Below are 19,433 nucleotides of genomic sequence, written 5' to 3'. Positions count from 1 at the left end.
TAAATGCCTCCTAATCATCCTCTGGTGTAGTCATGGAAATGATTTTTTTTTTTTTGCTGTTTATAGAGCTAGATCTTTATCTGAAATGCATAATTGTGTGTGCACATATATTTAGAGAGCGTATGTGTGTGTGTGTATTTATATGCAAACCATCTAACTGAGGGAGCAACAAACCTAAGCCTGTGTGTGTTTACTTCAGAGGCCTTGGTGGATATACTGCTGACAGTTGTGAAACTGAGCCCTTCTGTCTGTGAGAGCAGTCACCTTGCCGTGTTGTTGGGGGCCTACGGGGCTACGCTGAGTACTGTAGGTATGTCAGCCTGGGAAAGGTATTTCCTACCAGATCTGTTTTTCATCTTCATAGGTGACTGACTTTGGATATCTTTTTCTTTGTTTGTTTTTTGTTTTTTTTTTCTTAGATCAGAAGATACTGCTACTGCTTCAGTTATATGAGAAGAATAATCAAAGTCTCATAAAGTCCGGGTGAGTTGACCACCTTCCTTTGTTTGACTAATTGTATGCAAATGAGCAGCCTCAGAATTGACATTTTTCCAGGGTCTTATTTTTAACTGAGATAAACAGTGAGCAAGGTGAATTCACCTGGAGGTGAACATTGCTTTTGGAAACATTTTTCCTACAGACAGATAAAAAGTAAAACCTATGTTGCCCAGCCTTCTGGACAAAGGGATCAGTGTGTGGGTGTCTGCAGGGCCAGTGATGGGATTTGAATTTCAGTAGCGCCCCTGTCACCATAGTAAGAGCCTACTGTGGGGATTTCATCACAAGCAAAGGTCAAAACAGAAGGTGTTAATGTACAGCTCCTTCCCTGTTCTCTTGGGATACAGGATTTGCTACTCAGCACAACCATTGCCCTTTTCGATGCTCTTGCCCTTGTGTGCACAGCGTTCTGTTATGGTGCTTTACTGGAGAGGAGAGGAATATGCCAGTGGAGGAGCGATGTGTAAGCTCTTGCATTAACATCTGTAGTTAGATTTGGGCTACCAGCATGGTATGAATGCCTTGTCTAACACTAGTCTGGACTGTAGCTCTCATTAGTGTGCAGTCTTGGAATACACCTTTGTGCTTCATAAGGGAGGATCACATCTTGTATAAAAAAACTGTTCAGGCCCTCTGCATGATCAGTCTACAGGGAAGTCAGTTGCAGTTAGTTCTTACAGATGCTGCTTTGCTGCAGAGCTCCTACAGACTCTGGCAGCTGGAGCAGGACTGGACTCTGAATTAGAAACATAATTTCCTTCCTTAGCTTTGGCTGAGAATATAGATGATCCTTGCAGCCTATGAGTACATGAAGGGTCTCGTTAGCAGGGAATTGAAGTGGCTTCCAGAAGTAAGGACTTCGGCAATAGCTGCGTGCTGCATAAATCTTCACTGAAAGTGTTTGCAATTGGGAGGGTGTTAAGATAGGAGGAGACTATTTTCAGAGGTAATAAGGGCCCAAAACTTTTCTGGCCTTTTTAAAGGAGAACCAATTTCGTACTTGTACCCTGAAGTGAATTGGTAGCCAGACATTTGGCTAGACCCGATCCCAGCACTGAAGTGTTTGAATATAGAGCACATTCAGGAAAAGTGAATACCCAGCAGAGCCCAACTTGTGTTACAGATGGGAGCCTTCAGGTTCTGGGTGATAAGAAGCCTAACATCCATCCCTCTGGTTTCCTTGCTGACAGAGAAGCACGCTGTTGGCAGTACCCATGTAGTAAATGACAACGTCAATAGCACTTTAATCACAATAGCGAAATAAGTGGGATTTAAGGGGCAATTCAGAGGAGGAGAGTAAAGAGTTTTGTTTTATTGAAGCACTGTCATGCTGGTTTGAAATGTAAGTTGTGTTTGAGACAACCTTCCCTGACCAGATCTTTTTCACTGTATTTTCATGCAGCTGCTATCATATTTAAGCTATAAATGCTGGTAAGTAAAAAAGCCTTTTTTGGAGAACGTAAGTTCTGACTTGGATTAATAGGTTAGGAAATAGTTAATGAGACACCCTCAGACTGAATTTGAAAAGCTTTGAGATGGATGAAAAAGGTGTTGCCAGGGAAACTGGTTCTGGTTTCAAGTTCCCACATGTTAATGAGTACAAGTGAAGGGAAAATTTAAATACTAATTTATAGCCTCTGTAATTGCTTTTTGCTCACTGCGATCAGTCTGTTGACTAATGCCTTTACTTTTAACAATGTTTAAGAAACCTGCTATGGGGTCCAGCTGCTGTGGAGCATCACAAGACTTGCAAGAGTCTAGGGAAGTCACTATGGCAGCAGCCAACCATGGAGGAGATTCTGTGTCTGCTCGATCGAGAAAAGATGATGAAGACAGTTCTGTCTTTCCCTCAGCATCGCCATCTTCTGCCATCAGAGGTGCTGTGGTTCAGTCTGCTGAATTACCTCCTTTTGTTGTAGAAAAAGAACCTTTAAGTTAGTCCTTTCTTTTTTGCATTCATTTAATATATTGCAATTTGTTTGCATCAGGAGTGGCATTTAAATTAATAAGACTAAAAAAAAACCTAAATTAATTAGTTAGGAGCACTTTGCTGAATGTGTTTTCTTTTTGCCTGAAATGAAACATATATTGCAACTCATTTGAAAAATAAGTGAATGGGCCACACCTTGTCTGTAGGTGTGATTGTGCAGCATTGCAAAGATTGCCGTGTATAAATGAAACCAGAATTTGACTTCTAAACAGTCATTAAATTTGACTGTGCAAGGATTTGCTGATAGTGGTCTTTTTAGTCTTTCACATAGTTTGGTAACACCCTTCTATATCTTTTCTGTCGGTTTTGGAACCTTGATGGTGAAAGCCAAGTATAAACTGAAGTGTATCTTGGTCTGTGTTGCATTAGATTTTACAAGGTTTAGTATCTGCTGCTGTATAACGGGATGAAGTGCTTGGGGCAGTTTGAAACCAAGCACTGGAAATCAGTGTCATTCCTTACACAATCTTGGTTTGGATTTGGTTGCAGGAAGTGGAAGAATCACTGTATAGAGATGAAAGTGTCAAGAATCTTGATGACTTCTATGATCCTTGTTTTCTACTTCAGCTCTTCAGTGAATTGACCCGACCAGGTAAAGTAAATGCTCCTCTTTGGCATTTTATTTAATTATTTTTACTCTGCTGTGGGAGCTGCATGGCTCCATCTGTAGCTCTGTTATTCAAAGTCTAAGGGATAATACTTCAAAGAAATCATGTGCCTTGCTTTGGAGAGACAAAATATATACATCCTTTAACCACCTACTGAATTGCATTGTGATTTTCAGAATGGCTTAAAAAGTAACTAGACATAATTACTGTTAAAGTCTTTTTTTTTTTTTTTTTTTTTAAAAAAAAAGCAGTTTCCTAAATAGTGTTACCTTTCTAGTGGGACTTAGGTACTTAGGTAGGTACAGCATACCCACCAAGCTGTCCTCGTCCAGAAGACTAGGTGTTCCTTCATAACTCTTTCAAATGTAGATGGCTAACCCTGTGTAGAGGGAGTGATCTGCTTAATATGATGAGAGGGATTTTTAAACTGGAACTAAAAACAGCTTAGGAGAGTTTAAAAAATAGACAAAGATTTATATTCTCTTATCATTCAGTATAGCACAAAGAACAGCACAGTACAATTATAAAATAGCATAAAAAGGGACCGGTAGAGAATATTCTCTTCTGGAAGGTTGTATATTTTCTGGTGCTTGTGTAGAGCTGTTTCCTGCATCAGCTATGGTGTCACAGAAACATGGTGAGCAAAAAAGGCATTGGAGGGTTGGTACCTTCTGCAGGTACACACGGTGCCCCGCCTGCGGTTGGTAAGCCTGCTCTGATCTGGGGCTGCCTTGTGGTTGAATTGTCAGGAGCAATAATCACCTACTTTCAGCCGTTTTCTCAATGGGAGTTGGGCAGAGACAAGACAGGTTGGAAAATATGCCCTGCAGTGTTCAGAGAAGCGCTCTGGGCATAAGGTGGAAGCTGCCCTTACTGAGGAAGGGTGAGGTTGTTCCTTAACCAGAGAGACTTTCTGCAAGGGAGTCAGTTTCTGTGAGGGAGACTGACAGAAATGACTGGAGGTGTGACCTGATACAAGCTGTGCTTATGTTACAGGGAAACTTCAGCCAATTCATTTTCCATCAGGCAGATATGTGGGGCCACTGTGTATCATGAATATGCCTGTGCTCATTATCTTTAAAAGGTCTGATAGAATCTATATGGTGCTTGAAAACCGCTTGCTTACCCTCACTTTCCTTGTTTGACATGACTGCTGTGCATATGGATACCCCTGCTGTTGTTCACATGCAGCTGCCTGTTTGGAGGGCATTTAAAGATCAAAGTGAGGCAACTATAAGGAATTTCCTAACCAGCTCCCTCCCTGTGTTGATTGTGGTTAACCACTGTGTAGTTAAACTGGATTTTGCTTTCCACAACAATAACATCATGAGCAATTAGCAGGCTGATAACTCTTTCAGTAAAATCACACTGAGTCTTACTTTGTTCACCTAGACCCTTACAGTACAGTACCTGCTTTGTGTGTTCTTAGCCTTTATTTAGGTATAGTTGCAATCTGCTCTTTATAATTTCGTGTTCTAATTTAGTGAGGAAAAAATACCAAAGCTATGAGGTATTTTGCAGTAGGGTGGATCTTAGGCAATCCAGTTAATGCTGGATTTGGGATTGTTAGTGATGAAGAGCGTGAGCAAGCCACTCTGTCTTGGACCTAGGTGTAATAGCTGAAAATGCACATGACGCTGTCACCCACCCTCTGGAGGCCACCACCCTAACTGGTGGCAGGGATGAGGTGACCTGTCGGTGGTACAGTCACCCGGCGAGGACGGCCGCAAAGCAGCAGCAGCAGGGCTGAGGGAGCTCGTGCAGGTGGAGCCCTTAGCCTTAGCCCTCAGCGTAGGCTGGGTGGTAAACTGGGGTGGGGAAAAACATTTCTCTAAATCATTCCACGCCCAGTGAGAGTCTGTGCCCTAAGAGGGGCATTTTTAGAGGGCACAAATGATTTATGAGCTGGAGTCCCATGGCGCTCCTAAACCGTGTCAGCTGCTTTTGGAATTCCCAATTCTTTATTTATTTGCTCTTTGTACTGGCAGCACAGTGTCGTGCACAGATGTTATATAACTGCTGAACTTATAAACACAGACTTACTGCACAGTGTTTAATGCTCACTGAGTAAAAACTAAGTCTGGAGTTGGGCAGATAGCAAGTTCTGTCTAACTTTAGCTCTGATAAGCATCTTGTGGAAAGCTTTTCCATCGTGATTCTCAAGGTACTTTAAACAGACATAGAATTAGCTTCTTTTTTTTTTAATAATAGCTTGTTATTTTAGCTTAGTTAGTTTTTGAACACACTCTCCAAGGTCAGCTGGATGGAAAATATTTCCACTGCATGTTTGCAGTGGAAGAAACTTTTCTAAATAAATCTCTCTGTGACCAGCTTGAACTTTACTGCTGTAATAAGGACCTTGGATTTCTCTGTGATATCACTGCATAAAATTATTCGCGTTTTCCATCTACATGTTGTTACACACTTCTTTTGGCGGTCAGGTGGTATCCTTGCCCAGTTCCTGAAAGTAGAGGGAGGTCTGTACAAGCTCTGGTGAGAGCGTGCCATCCTAACAAACGAGGCATCTTTTTGCTCACTAGGAGAATGACTGAGGTGCTTTGAACTATGCCAGTTAAAGTTGATGTGCTATGGTGAGGAGTGGCGTAGGGAAGTGTACAGTAATTCCTAGCACTGGAATAACTGTTAAAACCACTTACTGAAAAGCCCTGGTACTGCAATTCAGTGATGCTTTTGCATTGGCCTTGTAGAAGTGGGCTGGGTGGTGGGAGGCAGCGCAGGGAGGCGGAGACCTGTCCCGTAACTAGTGGAGCTGGGTGTGAAACTGCCAGGCAGAGGGAGAAGTAGGAGTTCTGGCAGCAGAGGACAGGATGAGAGAAACAGCCCAGCTGCTGGTGCGGGGGCATAAATAATCTGTAATTTAATTTATTTTATTTTTAATATATATTTTTTAAATGTATTAGGCATACGTGTGTAGTGATCGGGAAGGAAATCAGAGGACCAAATATAGTCACTTGTCTGTAAGGCTAGAGCCTCTTAAATAGGAATGTTTATTTCTCCAAAACTTCCTCTTGGTCGTCAGTGTGAATTGCAAGAAAATGCATGAATATTATTGCCAAACTCAGAACCTCAATACATTTTCACTTGAGCTGGCAAAATACAAGTGAGGTGCCATTCTGTTCCATTACTGGTGAATGGCATATGCTGGGTAGTAGTGCAGGAGATAATCTGGAGGTTTTACATCAAGTCATTTCTAGCCATCAGTGAGCAGAAGCGGCACGGGCTCCTCAAAACACACAGCCTTTAAATAAGAAACTCTATATCCTGATGACAAAGCTCTATGGAAGATAAATGTTAGATTCAAGGGTGTGTTTTCTGTTTGGCTGCTTACTGTTCATTGCTGGATTTTTTTCTGTCTTAGAAGGACATAGGGGTACAGCTTAGTACTTTAGTAGGAAAGTGAAAGCAGAATTGCTCATGCTTCCATGATCACAGTTCCTGAGTTTTATTGTGGCTAAATGGCTTATTTAGGTATTATTCTTCTGCCCATTTCATTACAGAAGCTCTTTAATGCGGGTAGGTTTTCCATTGACTGTGCTGATCTATCTTTCAGGCACAGACTTATCAAATGCCCAGAAAATGGCTGAAGAAGAGAATTTTCCTTGTTCTTTCTTGCACTTAGCTTTCCCAAAACAGTGAGATGTGTGATGTGTTCACAGAATTTACTCCTAACTTTTCCAGGCAGACTTGTATCTGTCTCAGATAAATGAGAGTAACCACCTTAATTTCAGCTTGGATAAAGAAATCTTACTGAGTGATTTGCAGAATGCCTTTGTTAGCTGAAGGTGCCTTCAGCTTCTGCAGCTGTGGTGAAGTAATAGTTTGTAAGGGTAGATCTAGAAATTGGCATTTATGAGTAGAAGTCTTGTTAAGGATCACAGTGCTGTTATATGCCCTGTGACATGTAAGCATGATGTGCTGGATGTTTCTCTTTTTTCCCCCTCTTCTCCCACAGAGTGTGTAGTGGCATGTCACAAGTTTGTCGAAGTCAATGCCCTGGGTCTGACAGTGGCTGCACTTAGCAGCTATGATGCCAACATGAGAGCAGCAGCATATTTTGTTTTGGCTTCTTTTCGTTCTCATCTGGAAGGGGCTCGCTTCCGAGAACAGAGGCAGGTGAGTCTGAACTCAGTTGATTGTTTGTCAGTTGGACATTTTATGTCATGGCCGCTTACAGGAGAGGTGCTGCCTTGCTCATCTGTCTACCTGCACGTGATAAAAGAGCCAAAAGAAGCATTTTATCCTCTATCTTGCTGTTTATCATCTTTCACTTTGTGTTTGCTCCTTCTGTAATCAATGGGTGGAAAAAAAAGGGGAAAAATGTCTTAGAAATTCTTATGGCTTTTACTTGTAGGAATGGGAATCCCAATGGAATTGATATTTGAATGTGGCCTATGAAATATCCCAGAAGCTTATTTATGTATTCACACTCACCTGTTGTATTTGTTTGGATGATGGTTCAAGCTTTTCTCCCCCGGGTTCTTGTGCTGCAGTTGCTGTACCTCATGGATGCTGTGCAAAATGGAATCCGGCAGCAGAACCTGAGATTTACCTTCTCTTTAACCCTCTACATTGCTCGTGTGGCACAGCAGATGCTGAAGCCAGGTACTGTAATCTGCTGTGCATGTTGAACTTGGGGCATGTTAAAGAGGAGAGAGTGGATGTGCATGGAATAATGTCCTGGAGACTGAGGTAGTTGTGAGAGTCGCAGCAGCCATAAAGCATGCTTTCCTGTATTTCGAAGAAAACCTTTCAGTGCTTGTGTAGACTGCCTACCTGGAGAAATGGGAAGTGCCATTTTGTTGTGCACAGAAGCAGGCTGATCCGTTAGGGATGACGTCCCCACCTCCTTGTAATTTTGGGGTGGGGGTGGTGGGAGGAATAGATGAGTGAAACTCTGTGGGCCCAGTTCAGCAGATCAGAGTAGGCTGGCCCCGAGTATCCTTCTGCCCATAGACATGGAACCGTGCAAGCCACTGTTGCAAAGGAGAATCACAGCATCAGGGTTGCAAGGGACCTTGCAAGGTGTTTATCTAGACACTGCCAAGTGCAGTGCTGACTTCGAGGACAGACCTTTTAGCTCAGGGCTTTATCCTAGAAAACATCCAGTCCTCCAGACTGATTGTAGGCAGCCTGCAAGGGTGAGAGGGAGACTACACCACCCGTCTGGGCAACCTGTTCCACTGTCTTTCTGTCCTTACGTGGGAAAAAGGTTTTCCTGATGTCTAGGCTGAAACTGTCTTGTTTTAACATATGGCCATTGTTTCTCGTCCTCCTGCCTTGCTTTATATGCCACATAACAAGCTCTCTGTGTGGTTTGTATGGGTAACCACACCTAAAATCCTGGCCTTTAAACACCATTTGTCTATGAAGCATTGCTGTGGCACGTGTTTATAACTCTCACTTGTGCAGTAACACTTTCCTTGTGGTATTTTCATATTTCATGAGTAGAGCTGATACCACAGCTGGGAGGTGACTGTGAATGGGACTGGATTGAACGTGCCCATAAGGCAGTCTCTGCTGGGGTGCCTGTTTTGCCCTGTGGAATGGCCAAATGGCAGCTCTGAAAAAAATGGTTCTGTGTTTGAATTTCCCCTCCAAGTACTCTGCCCAGCTCAAGTTGTGCCCTAGGGGTCTGCACGTGGAGCCAAACCTACACAGTGCAGCATCCCGGGTCTGGGCTGAGCAGATGCCTCGCTCCCTCGTGAGACCTTGTGGCTGGCACAGGAGAAAGCACTTCTGCTATCCACTGCTTGGATGGATGTTTACCAGGGACAAGTGTAGTGCTAGTTGCTCCCACCTGCCCTTGACAGTGCTTTGTGTCAAATATGTGAAGTTGGAGGGATTCTGGTATTTCACGAGAAAGGTGTGGGATTTTTGTACCGGTGTGTTTATGTAGATTGAAAAAGGTGATTGCCCGGTGTGAAATCTTAAGCTTGAAACATGGAGAGCTTTGCCTCTAGCTTTGCAGCAGGCTTCTGTTTTGTCATTAAAGTAACACTGGATTTGCTGAAAACCGAGCTGTGTTGACTATTTATCTTAGAACCTGCTTTGTGCACATTCTGAATGAACTTAGGTTTGGGGGAAGAGAAGAAGTAGGATGGCCAACAATAAAATCAGCCTTAGAGCACGAGGCCTCCTCGCTGTAATTAGTGTGCTGTTCTGACAGCTAGCTGAAAAACTGGCAAATACAGGTTCCATTTATTTTTGTGCGTGGTTGTGTATTGGGAACATTGTCCTCCTCCTCAGTAACCATTGTTTCTCTTCACAGAGGAGCACATGTATACAAAGATAAACAGATTCCTTCTGTCACACCAGTATTTGGACCTGAGGAAAGTACCAGGGTTTTTTCAGCTTTTCTACAGTTTTGATTTTGAGGTAATACAAATCCCATTGTGGGTGTCCACTAATTCTTCTGAAAATGATAGAAAAAAGCTATAAAAATGCAAACAAATTTTATTCTTCCATAATTAGTTAATTAAAGGAAGCTAATTGTTGAGTTCTTAGTTTTGTTTTATATTTGAGTAAGTATTATTTCTGTTTCTTTGTTGTTTTTTTTTTTAATAACAGCAGATAATGAAATCATGAATTGTGCTGTGTACTGTATAGCAGAACAAGCAGAATGTCCTGTCCTAGCTAACTTAATTCATATTTGAGTTCAGATTATTACAGTTGAATTCAATGGAGGTATTTGAGAAACTTTTCAGTTTTAGTTTAGGAACTTTTTAGGAACTTTTCAAGTTCAACTGTCAGTACATAATTTGGGCTGTAGAGTAACTGTTGTTGATGGATGGTGTTATTGATTAAATTTGATACTGATAAAGGTTGAGAAGTCCATAAGAAGCTGTGAGGACTGTGCTGGCATTCCCAGGGGACCAGTTTGTTGTGCTTTCTGAGCAGATATTTTAAATGTCTGATGGTACTATTTTTATTATGGCTTCCAGCACAAAATAGAACGTGAATGGGTTCTCAGACTTCTTGGAGAAGGGCTGCGTGATAAGCATTGCTACCAGCTTTATGACTACCAGAGGATTTTCCATGTCATTCTTTCCTTTTTCAACAGTCCCTTGTGTGATGAAGGCTCCCAGGTAAGAATATATATTTAAAAAAATAATAATAATTTGCACCGTTAAGATATCTTAACCAAATGCGAAGCAGAAAGGAGCAGTTGACTCTTCCCTTTCCCTCTTGAAAATCTGTTCCTTGTTGATTTTGTATGTGCTGGGGAGGGAAAAGCCTACTTTTGTCTAAATCAGTCACATCCTTGGCCCCTGAAATTAGAACAGATCCCTGCCATCATGGAACTTCAGTCACCTTCATCAGCTGATGGATTGGCTGTACAGTCTTACTTCTATTTCTTCATTAAAAAAAATACTGCAGCGGCTTCAGTTTTGCTCATATGGTCAGGGTCTTTGCTTATTTAGGTCTGCTTATTCCCTAACTAGCAAGTTACCTAGCTTTAGTTGGAAGAAAGTTCACAAGAAAGCAGCTCTAACGTTCAAAGACATCCACCCTGAGAAATCCAGTGTGTTAAGAGTATCTCGGTTAGGTATGAGAACCTTGGACAGAGAGAAGGCTGTCTTGCTCCTAAAGACTTCCTTTTTTTAAGAGTAATGTCTGTGGGCATGAAGCCTTAAAAAGAGAACGTCTTTTGTTCCCTGAGGTTACTAAGAACACGTGATGTTTTGGAAATACATTTTAACTTTAAGTTGATTAGATCCCGGATACCAGCCAGATTGCTAATTGTATACTTCTCAGAGATTGATAATAATTAGATCTTGACTATATTCTGATTTCGTAAAAGAACAAATTATATTTTCTGTTTCAGAATCATATTCTGGAGATACTACAAAATGCTGCCCATGTCACCAAAGCTGCTTATGAGCTCATACAAGACCACAGCCTCCTAACCTGGATACTGCATATCTTAGAGAAAAGGTAACTAGGGAAATATTGGTGAAACGAGAACAATTCCATTGTTTACACGCAGGAGATAATTATGCAACTGAGTATAAAAGCAAGGGGTGACAGGTACAAAAATGGCCTGATGGTGGTTGTGATATTTGGCACTTAGGGCATTATAAAAAATTAGGGAAAAAAATATTTTTTGCTTACACGAATCTTTCATTTCTAATACCCACACTTCATGTCCTGTTGCAGGACCTCTGACAAAGTACTTGGCATGACAGGGAATTTGAGCTTGCTATAACATTCCTCCTCCCATGCCTTCCTCCTCCACTTGCCTCTCCCTTGCAATACGTGTGCGCATGTGCATGCATGCACACACAGTCTTTTTTTGCATAGATTTTCCTGGCAGGTTCACGCAAGGTGTCAGGATCATCTGTGTTGTGATCAGCCTGACCAAGTCCTGAGTGAGCACCCCACAATGGAAACAGGACAGTGCATACAGTTCCCAGGAACTGGTGCTGGGGACGAGTCCTGTCCTGCTGTTTTGCACCTCTCTTTGGTACAATTTGGTACATTTGAAAAAGTCTGGATTTGGGGCCTCTTTGGCACCCACTGCTTAATTTGTGGTTGTACTTTGGAATACTATTCTTCTTGCATCCTCTGTACAAAAATGTGATCACTTTTTTCTATTTTTCCTCAATAAATGTGGCTCCTGGTACTGCGCAGTAAGCATTGCTGTTACTACTTAGAGTTGTCTTGAACAGTAATTTCTTTAAAGAAATGGTGGCAATGGCTGCAAGTTAATGGATTGCTTGGCAGAACTAGGTAACGACAGATGCAAGTAAGAAATCACGTCTTGTGCGGGGGCTGTGATACACGGCTGTGTTTCCCCATGTGCAGTGTGGCAGGAGGAGGGGCTGGGGGCTTTCCATGTCTGAGGAGGGGCAGTAACTGGGCCTTCAAGTGCCTGGGGCTTCAGGCGGGTGCACTCCCTGCCCTGATGGGGTCCTGGCTGTGAGGCAGCTACTGCCGTTCACAGCTCCACGTGTGCACCAGAACATGGCCCCCTTCAGGAGATGGACTGGTTCCTGGTTAGGATCTGTCTTCCTAATGGATGTTTGTTTTTTTCTTTGTCTCAGGTTTCTGGAAAACAAGCTGCTAAATAAAATCATTTCCTTAATCCATACTCTGTGGCTCACAAATGTTGGAGGCAACAGGGAAAGCAAGAAAAAATCCCAGGAGAAGAGGAAGTTTCTTCCTATTCAGCTTGTAAATGAATTTCTGTACGTTTTGATAACATTGGTCAAACACATTAGGTGAGTTTTTTTGTTTGCTTTGTTTTGTTTCTGTTTTTCAATCAATTTGCTTGTCATCCCCTGTGCAGTTTGAAATTTATTAAGGCTAGAAGAATTTCTTGATCTCTGGATAGTCTAATGCTTTTTCTCCCCTTCAGTTTCTGAACTGTGCCTGCAAATTGTACAAGGAGAAATTGTGCAAAGTTCCACACAACAATGTTAAGAAGGGGTCAGTCTTTTCTCTCCAGATTTAGTGAACTTAGCTGCCAAAGCACAGCAGCTGCAGCAGGGAGAGTTGTAAGGAAATGGATAGATGACCAGTTCTGTTTGTGTTCCTAGTAACACCTGCAGCTCTTCGTGCAGACAAGTATTTCCATAGCCTAGGAAATCTATGTTTGTTTTTATTTCCTCAAAATTTAGAAAATACGTGCAAAATAAAGAAGTGTAGGTGAAGCTCCAAGACCTCTGGCCTCTTTCTTGTGTGCCACATGCCTTTAGTTTTTACAAGTAGGAGAGCAAAGGCTATGTTGCACAGTCTGGTGTGCCAGACAGTAGTGGAGATTCTGTGGGAATGAAATTAATTATTACTGGCATCCTGAGAAACAAAAGTATGTGTGTGGAGAACTGCAGGAGAAAACTGTAGGAAGAGACTGTGAGGAGGAAAAACCCGGACTTATTGCATTTTATTAATTAGCATGCAGAAAACTACATGACAATTTTATTTGTTTTTATTTTTATAGGACTAATTTAGATCTATCCAAACTGGCTCAGTTTTTGACTACATTCAGTTCCGTGCTGCGATATCGTGCTACAGTTGTTGAGGCCTTCAAAGAGATGAGTCGCTTTACAGTGAATGACAGCGTTCTCTCGAACAAAGAGATTTTGCTGCTGTTGCATAAGTGGAGTGTCATTGAGAAAGACCTGCAACTCCAGGATGATGTGCAGGCTCTCGCTCAGAAATACCAAATCAAAGAATTGCTTAGTAAGTACTAAAAATATTTAAGAAAAGCAATGTTGTTGGGGTTGCTATACGCTAACCATGAAAGTTAGGCATACTTCACAGAAAGAAGTGTTAATAACTTTTGTCAATCAGTTACAGCTCGGGGGAGGAGGAATGGGAATGGAAAGCCAATTTTCAGGTCTTTATTCTGGTGGTTTCTAACTTTAACACAATTCTGGAAGCCCTAAAGCAATTCAGTTTTAAAAAGGGAAGGAGCTTTAAAATAAAACTTAGTTGCAGATTCAGCACATTTGGGATGGGAAAAATTTACACGCCCGTGGTTGACAGTGCTTTATCAGCCACAGTCAGCCGGGATGCAGCTATGTTGGAGGAGAGCAGGCTTTGCTCCTTCAGCCTGTGTTATTAAAAAGCAGTGTAACTGCTGCTATCACCTTCTGTGCGCTGGCATGTGCTGTGACTCCGCTAGCACAAAGAACAGCTGTTCGGGAATTTCTCACGACCTGGTATAAATAATGTAGCCTTGCTGGCAAAACTGCATCTTGTGGAGCTTTGAAATACTGCCATGGCTTCGCTTTGGGCCAGGGCCTCATTATTGTCCATGTCCAAGTTAGGGAATCCAGTTCAGAAAGGTGTTTCAGCCTGGGAGTCAGTGGGAGCTGCCTGTAGCCCATTTGCTTTGAATTGCATAGGCTCAGGCTGCTAATGAGGCTAATAATTTTGTACAAAGTCCTTTGGAGGACCTGATGTCTGTTTTGATGTTGTTTTTCTTCTTACATAAAATATTAAAGAAAAGAACAAATCCCAAGCCTCGTCTCACGGACATCATCACACTCGGAAAAAGAAAGAGGCAAACAGAGAAGATGACACTGCTGAAGAGCTAAAAGTCTCTGAGCTGGAGAAATGCAGAGATGATCTGAATGCCATATTTGCCCGCTGGGAGCCTGCTTTCCCAGCGATGCCTACCAAACATTCGGAGGAGCCCCTCAAATCTGGTGACCTTGCAGATGAAACAGTCAATCTTAACTGTGCGACCACTTATATAGTAACTAAATGGCTCGTGAAGTCCATGGTTGAGCACAGTCTCAATACGCAAAATGTTTTGCTAACACTGCGGTGGCTACAGAACTGCGTCCTGCCACACCCAGGGGTAGTGCAGGAGGTGCTCGGGGACGAGATGCTGCGAAACAACATCTTCAGGTTTTACACCCGGATCTGTCAGGCCAGCAGTGGGACAGCTGGACACTTGGAAGAGCTCTGTTTGTTCAGTTCAATCATGCTTCACCTCATGGATGCTCAGGGCCTGACTAACAACAGCTTTCATGAGCTCGTGAAAACGTTGTGCCTGTCAGCGATGACGGAAGAGGATGTGAACAAGAAAGGTACCTTGTCTTTTCTTTTTCACTTGCATTACAAGGCAGAGGGGCTAATAGTAGAAAATTGGTAGTTCTGTGGGGTTTTTTTATTCATCAGAACTGAAGTTTGCCTGTGTCTGTTGATGCTCATCACTCAACACAGCAAAGATTTTATCTCTGGTGGTGTGGCCGTGTGGGTCGGTAGCACAGAACGTGGCTGTGCTGTAGGGATTTCTGATAGTACAATAGTCATACTTCCTGAAAGAAACTTTCCTTTCTAGGATTATAATGGAGTTCAGTGAGGTGTATAATATGCAGCTCCAAGGGACAAAATAGTCTGCAACAAATAAGTCCATGTGGGTTCTGATCCGTGTACTGTTCAGTGTTCCTATTTGATAGCGAAAGACACAGGTCAGATTTCAAAGCTTTTTATTTAAAGCTGTCAGAAGGGTGTGCTAACAAGAAACCACTTTCTTTCCTCACTATGAGAAGGATCACTGGCTTTGTATGAGCAAAAAACCCACGTTTTCCATCTAGGTTAGGAAACTATTGTAAAACATAGTTCTGGAGGTAAGGCGGGTTATTTTGTTATTGCTATGTGGAAATATAAGCATATCTGTTCTGATTTTTCTCTAATTTTTCTTCCACAGCTGTTTGTGTATTCCTGACTTCTGTTTACATTGGGGACATATGGCTTGGAGCACAGGAGCCAGATATGTTAATAACCCATGTCAAATTGATCTGCAGTAAGACAGATGATGAATTAAGTGATGATGACATGGAAACTCATAAACAAGGAGAAGAAACTATTACGCCTCTTTGCAAAATCCTTTACTCGGCTACATTGGGACATTAATTCAGTGAACTGACACTTAGTCTTTAATGTTATATGCTCTGTCATCATTGCTGTGAGCCATGAAACCCTCCTGAACTGTTCCTCATACAAATCTAACGTATTTTGTCATAAGATCAATATTTTATTACTGTGTGCAAACTCAGGGGGGAAGACTTGTATTCATCATCTCTCAGTGGAACATTAAAGCCATAATTTTCCTTTTCTTCAACAGTATGGGATACTGAATGTCATTTATACCATTTTTAACTTTCTGAAGAACCAAAAAAGGCTGATGAATGTGTTGCTCTGGACGGTATTTCAGTCTCCATACTCTCTCCAATGTAAGATGGCGAAAAGGACTGCAGTACTTCACCACAGTCTAGTATAAGTGCAAACAAGTATTCAGAAATTTAGCCGTGATGATTTACTATTTTTTTGAAGAACCCAGCTTCCTTCATGATACAAGATAAGAAAAACGGTACAAAGACAAGATGCTGAACACTGACATCATGATGCTGTAGGATTCTTCTAATTTTTAAATTCCTTTGAAAGCAGTTTTTGTCTTGGTTCTCTCTGGGTTTTTAATATATACATTTTTTTTTTTATTAAAAAAAAAAAAGTCCTGACCGTCACCACTGCTGGAACTTGCAATAAAGACCTATCTTCTCTCCACTCTGAAAAGAGGAGAGAGAGAACTAAAGCTCCAATGACTTGCTGCTGATTGATAATACATGTTTTTTATTGGAAATTCTCTGTGAAATCTGATAACTATTTCTTGAACGTGGCCTTGAGGGCAGATAATAAACCATTCCAGGTATGTAAACATGCAGAGTCTGAAGTTGGGCCTTTGAAGTGTAAAACAGGATTTATTAAATTGACTCATGAATATGTGCTGCGCCTAGGTGCTTTGTACAAATTCCGTACTCAAGAAAAAAAATTCAGAAATGCACACTCCTTGTGATGTTTATATAATGTGCTTTTTTTAAAGAATAAAAGAACATGAGATGAAAATAATGAGGATTGCTTCTGCATGTAAATATTTTCTCTTAAATAAGCCATAATATCTTTTTGAAGGCTTGGTTTAAAAATAGAAAAATACATCTTGAAAAAGCTGCAAGCCCATTAGAGGCTAAAGTGTGACATAATATTGATACAGAATCCCTAGAGTGTGACATCAAGAAATTTTCTCTGCAATGAAAAGATGTATTCTACTTAATTTAAAAAAACAAAGAAACGAATGAAACCAAAGGATTTGCAAGTGCCAGAATATGAAATAAGTGGCTAGAGCTGGAGCTAAATGGAAAGATGTCTTGCCATCTCATCTGACTGGAAAAGAAAGTACTCATGACACGCAGGGAAAGAGTCTTTCAGCTGTCTGGAGGGACTGATCCCACCTAGCAATGGTTTACAGTATGACTTGTTTGAGAGAATTTAAGACATGAGGTAGAACCATTCAAACAACATAAAAACTGCGATGCAGAAATGTATTTTCACATGGGACTAGAGAAATTCAGTCACTGCCCAAATCTCTTGGCACTAAATATAATGAATATAGTGTCAAGTCTGTTTTGCCCCTGATGGTAACTGTTAAGCAGTCTCCCTTTTCTTAATTTTGACCCCTGAGCTTTTTCATCCCATTTTCTCCCGTCCTGTTGAGGTGGGGGAGCGAGAGAGCAGCTGGGTCAGAACTGCCTGTAGTCCAAGGTCAACCCATCACAATATATAATGTATTGCAGAGCAGCAGTAGAGGTACTTGGAGACCCTTCCAAGCACTTTGTAAGTGAACAAAACCCAAACCCTAAATGCTCGAGAGAGTCCAGAGAAGGGCAATGAAGCTGGTGAGGGGTCTGGAGAACAAGTCTTATGAGGAGCGGCTGAGGGAGCTGCGGTTGTTTAGCCTCGAGAAGGCTCAGGGGAGACCTCATCGCTCTCTATAGGTACCTTAAAGGAGGCTGTAGCGAGGTGGGGGTTGGTCTATTCTCCCACGTGCCTGGTGACAGGACAAGAGGGAATGGGCTAAAGTTGTGCCAGGGGAGGTTTAGGTTGGATATTAGGAAGAACTTCTTTACTGAAAGGGTTGTTAGGCATTGGAATGGGCTGCCCAGGGAGGTGGTTGAGTCACCATCCCTGGAGGTCTTTAAAAGACGTTTAGATGTAGAGCTTAGTGGTATGGTTAATGTAGGACTTGTTAGTGTTAGGGCTGAGGTTGGACTCTGTGATCTTGGAGGTCTCTTCCAACCTAGATGATTCTATGATTCTGTGATTTGTTACAGTCTTCGATGAGTTGCAAGCCCAGATTGTTTTGGAGGGTGGACCTCTGTGCTTTGTACTACGCTTTCCCACGCCCTGTTTGCTTTACAAAAAATTATGCAACTGTGTTACTGGCAGGAGCAGAATTCATTTGTTGAAGCTCAACCATGTGGAAGAGTAATTTGTGAGTTCAGATCTGTTTCTGGAAATAGGAGCATCAGGTGCAAACAGGCACGCTGAATTTCTTCTGATTAAACAGCTACTTGCACACCGTAATATTTCCCTCTGTGAATGGACATAGTGATGTCTGCACGCAGTTTTGTCATTGCTAAAGTAAGAAGGATAACTGTCAAGGTTACATTTGGCTTTAGCTGACAAGATGCAAGGTACCACAGAAGTGTAAAGTGGCATGAGGAGACCACGACTGCACCTAGGGCCAGACGTGTCAGTATGCTCTTTACAGTAGTGCATGTAAATGCAGAGTAATTACATTTGAGTCTGCCATAAGGCTGCATATTTAAATGATGGTCTTCTGATAGCCTTAAATGTTCAGAAAGAACAGTATTGATTGATTACTTTCTCCCTGGCTTCCAGTGTTTTGTTAGTATCTCCAATATTGCTGTTATTAAGATATTCAAGGTTGGAGAAGAGTATTGTTCATACACTTTTTTGTGGTTGTTTTGGAAGCAAAAATAATGTAAATAGGCTGACAATTTAAAGCTGCCAGCCTCTCATGTAAAAAATATATAGCTCATATCTGCTTATCAGTAAGAACAATGTAGCTCTGCATGTGGGAACTTTTAGAAATGGCTTAATCTCTCACTGCTTCTGTGAGCTTCATTGTAGTAATGTAGCAATTAAAAGACTATTATGGAGTCGTTCAGGAAATAATGGTCAAATATCTTTAAAAAAACAGATGGTTAGCAGTTGAATTATTTGTGTGTGAATTACTGCCAACATACTCAAAATTCATTTTAATAAATTACACGGTGAGTCATTGTATTAAAGAATGAAGCTTGAATAAAATAAATTGCAGAGGATTCAGAAGTGGAAAACTTGCCCCATGTATGGGCCTGTGTTTTAAAACAAGGAGTTTATACAGCTTAGTGCAAGTTATTCGCTTCGATGTCCTTGTGATGAGAACCATGCAGGTGAAAGCTGAGTGCGCGCTGCAGTGGGCCCAGCGGTCTGCCCTCACCGAAGTCATCACGAGGACAGGCCTTTTAAGCCTTTTTCTCAAAACTGACAAGAAGTTGGTGAAGGCAACAACCCCAAAGACACGTTGCTTCCTGAGGTACGGGGTGTACAGAAGGTACCTGCAGGTTTGAGTGCAGGTGGGGCTCAGGGTTTAAGTGGATCTCAGCCCCACGGTGCTGGTGTGCAGGTGAGGATATGTCTGATGTGCTGGAAGGACTTCACATACTGTGAGCAGCTGGGCTCAGTTGCTCATGTCATGTCTTGGGGGGACACAGTGCATTTTGGGGTAGGATTTTTATGGTCGTCAACTGTTTGAACCTGCAGCATGAGGTGATTTGGGTCATGCCTTGCTGGCTGATGGGTGCAGCATTTCAACAGGGTGAGGATGCTGAAGGCTAGAGAGGGAAGGCCTCTGTTAACTGAGGAGTCTGGGGGAAGGGGAAACAAATGTACTTACCGGGAACAGCAGAGCACTGAAAGGGCCTTGAAATGGGCGTACATGGAAATGTCACAGCAAGAAA

At 42.0% G+C, this 19,433-nt stretch overlaps 1 protein-coding gene across 2 annotated transcripts in view; it reads left to right on the top strand.

Annotated features, from left to right (window-relative positions):
* URB1 (URB1 ribosome biogenesis homolog) overlaps window positions 1-16,479 on the top strand; it is a 49,392-nt gene extending 32,913 nt beyond the window's left edge. For both annotated transcript variants that reach the window (XM_080570379.1, XM_080570380.1), the window contains exons 27-39: window positions 200-310; window positions 420-483; window positions 2,204-2,375; window positions 2,978-3,080; window positions 7,070-7,230; window positions 7,608-7,719; window positions 9,386-9,492; window positions 10,059-10,202; window positions 10,943-11,052; window positions 12,162-12,338; window positions 13,058-13,299; window positions 14,067-14,657; window positions 15,281-16,479. In XM_080570379.1, coding sequence (XP_080426505.1) covers window positions 200-310; window positions 420-483; window positions 2,204-2,375; window positions 2,978-3,080; window positions 7,070-7,230; window positions 7,608-7,719; window positions 9,386-9,492; window positions 10,059-10,202; window positions 10,943-11,052; window positions 12,162-12,338; window positions 13,058-13,299; window positions 14,067-14,657; window positions 15,281-15,486 — 2,300 coding nt within the window. In that variant the 3' untranslated portion in view covers window positions 15,487-16,479. The remainder of the gene's footprint in view (window positions 1-199; window positions 311-419; window positions 484-2,203; window positions 2,376-2,977; window positions 3,081-7,069; window positions 7,231-7,607; window positions 7,720-9,385; window positions 9,493-10,058; window positions 10,203-10,942; window positions 11,053-12,161; window positions 12,339-13,057; window positions 13,300-14,066; window positions 14,658-15,280) is intronic.
* The last annotated feature ends 2,954 nt before the right edge of the window (window positions 16,480-19,433 follow it).

This window comes from Anser brachyrhynchus (assembly GCF_964034855.1).
Source record: "Anser brachyrhynchus genome assembly, chromosome: 1".
NCBI lineage: Eukaryota > Metazoa > Chordata > Aves > Anseriformes > Anatidae > Anser > Anser brachyrhynchus.
Note: the sequence above shows the minus strand (reverse complement) of the source record. Positions and strands in the feature narration are given on the sequence as shown.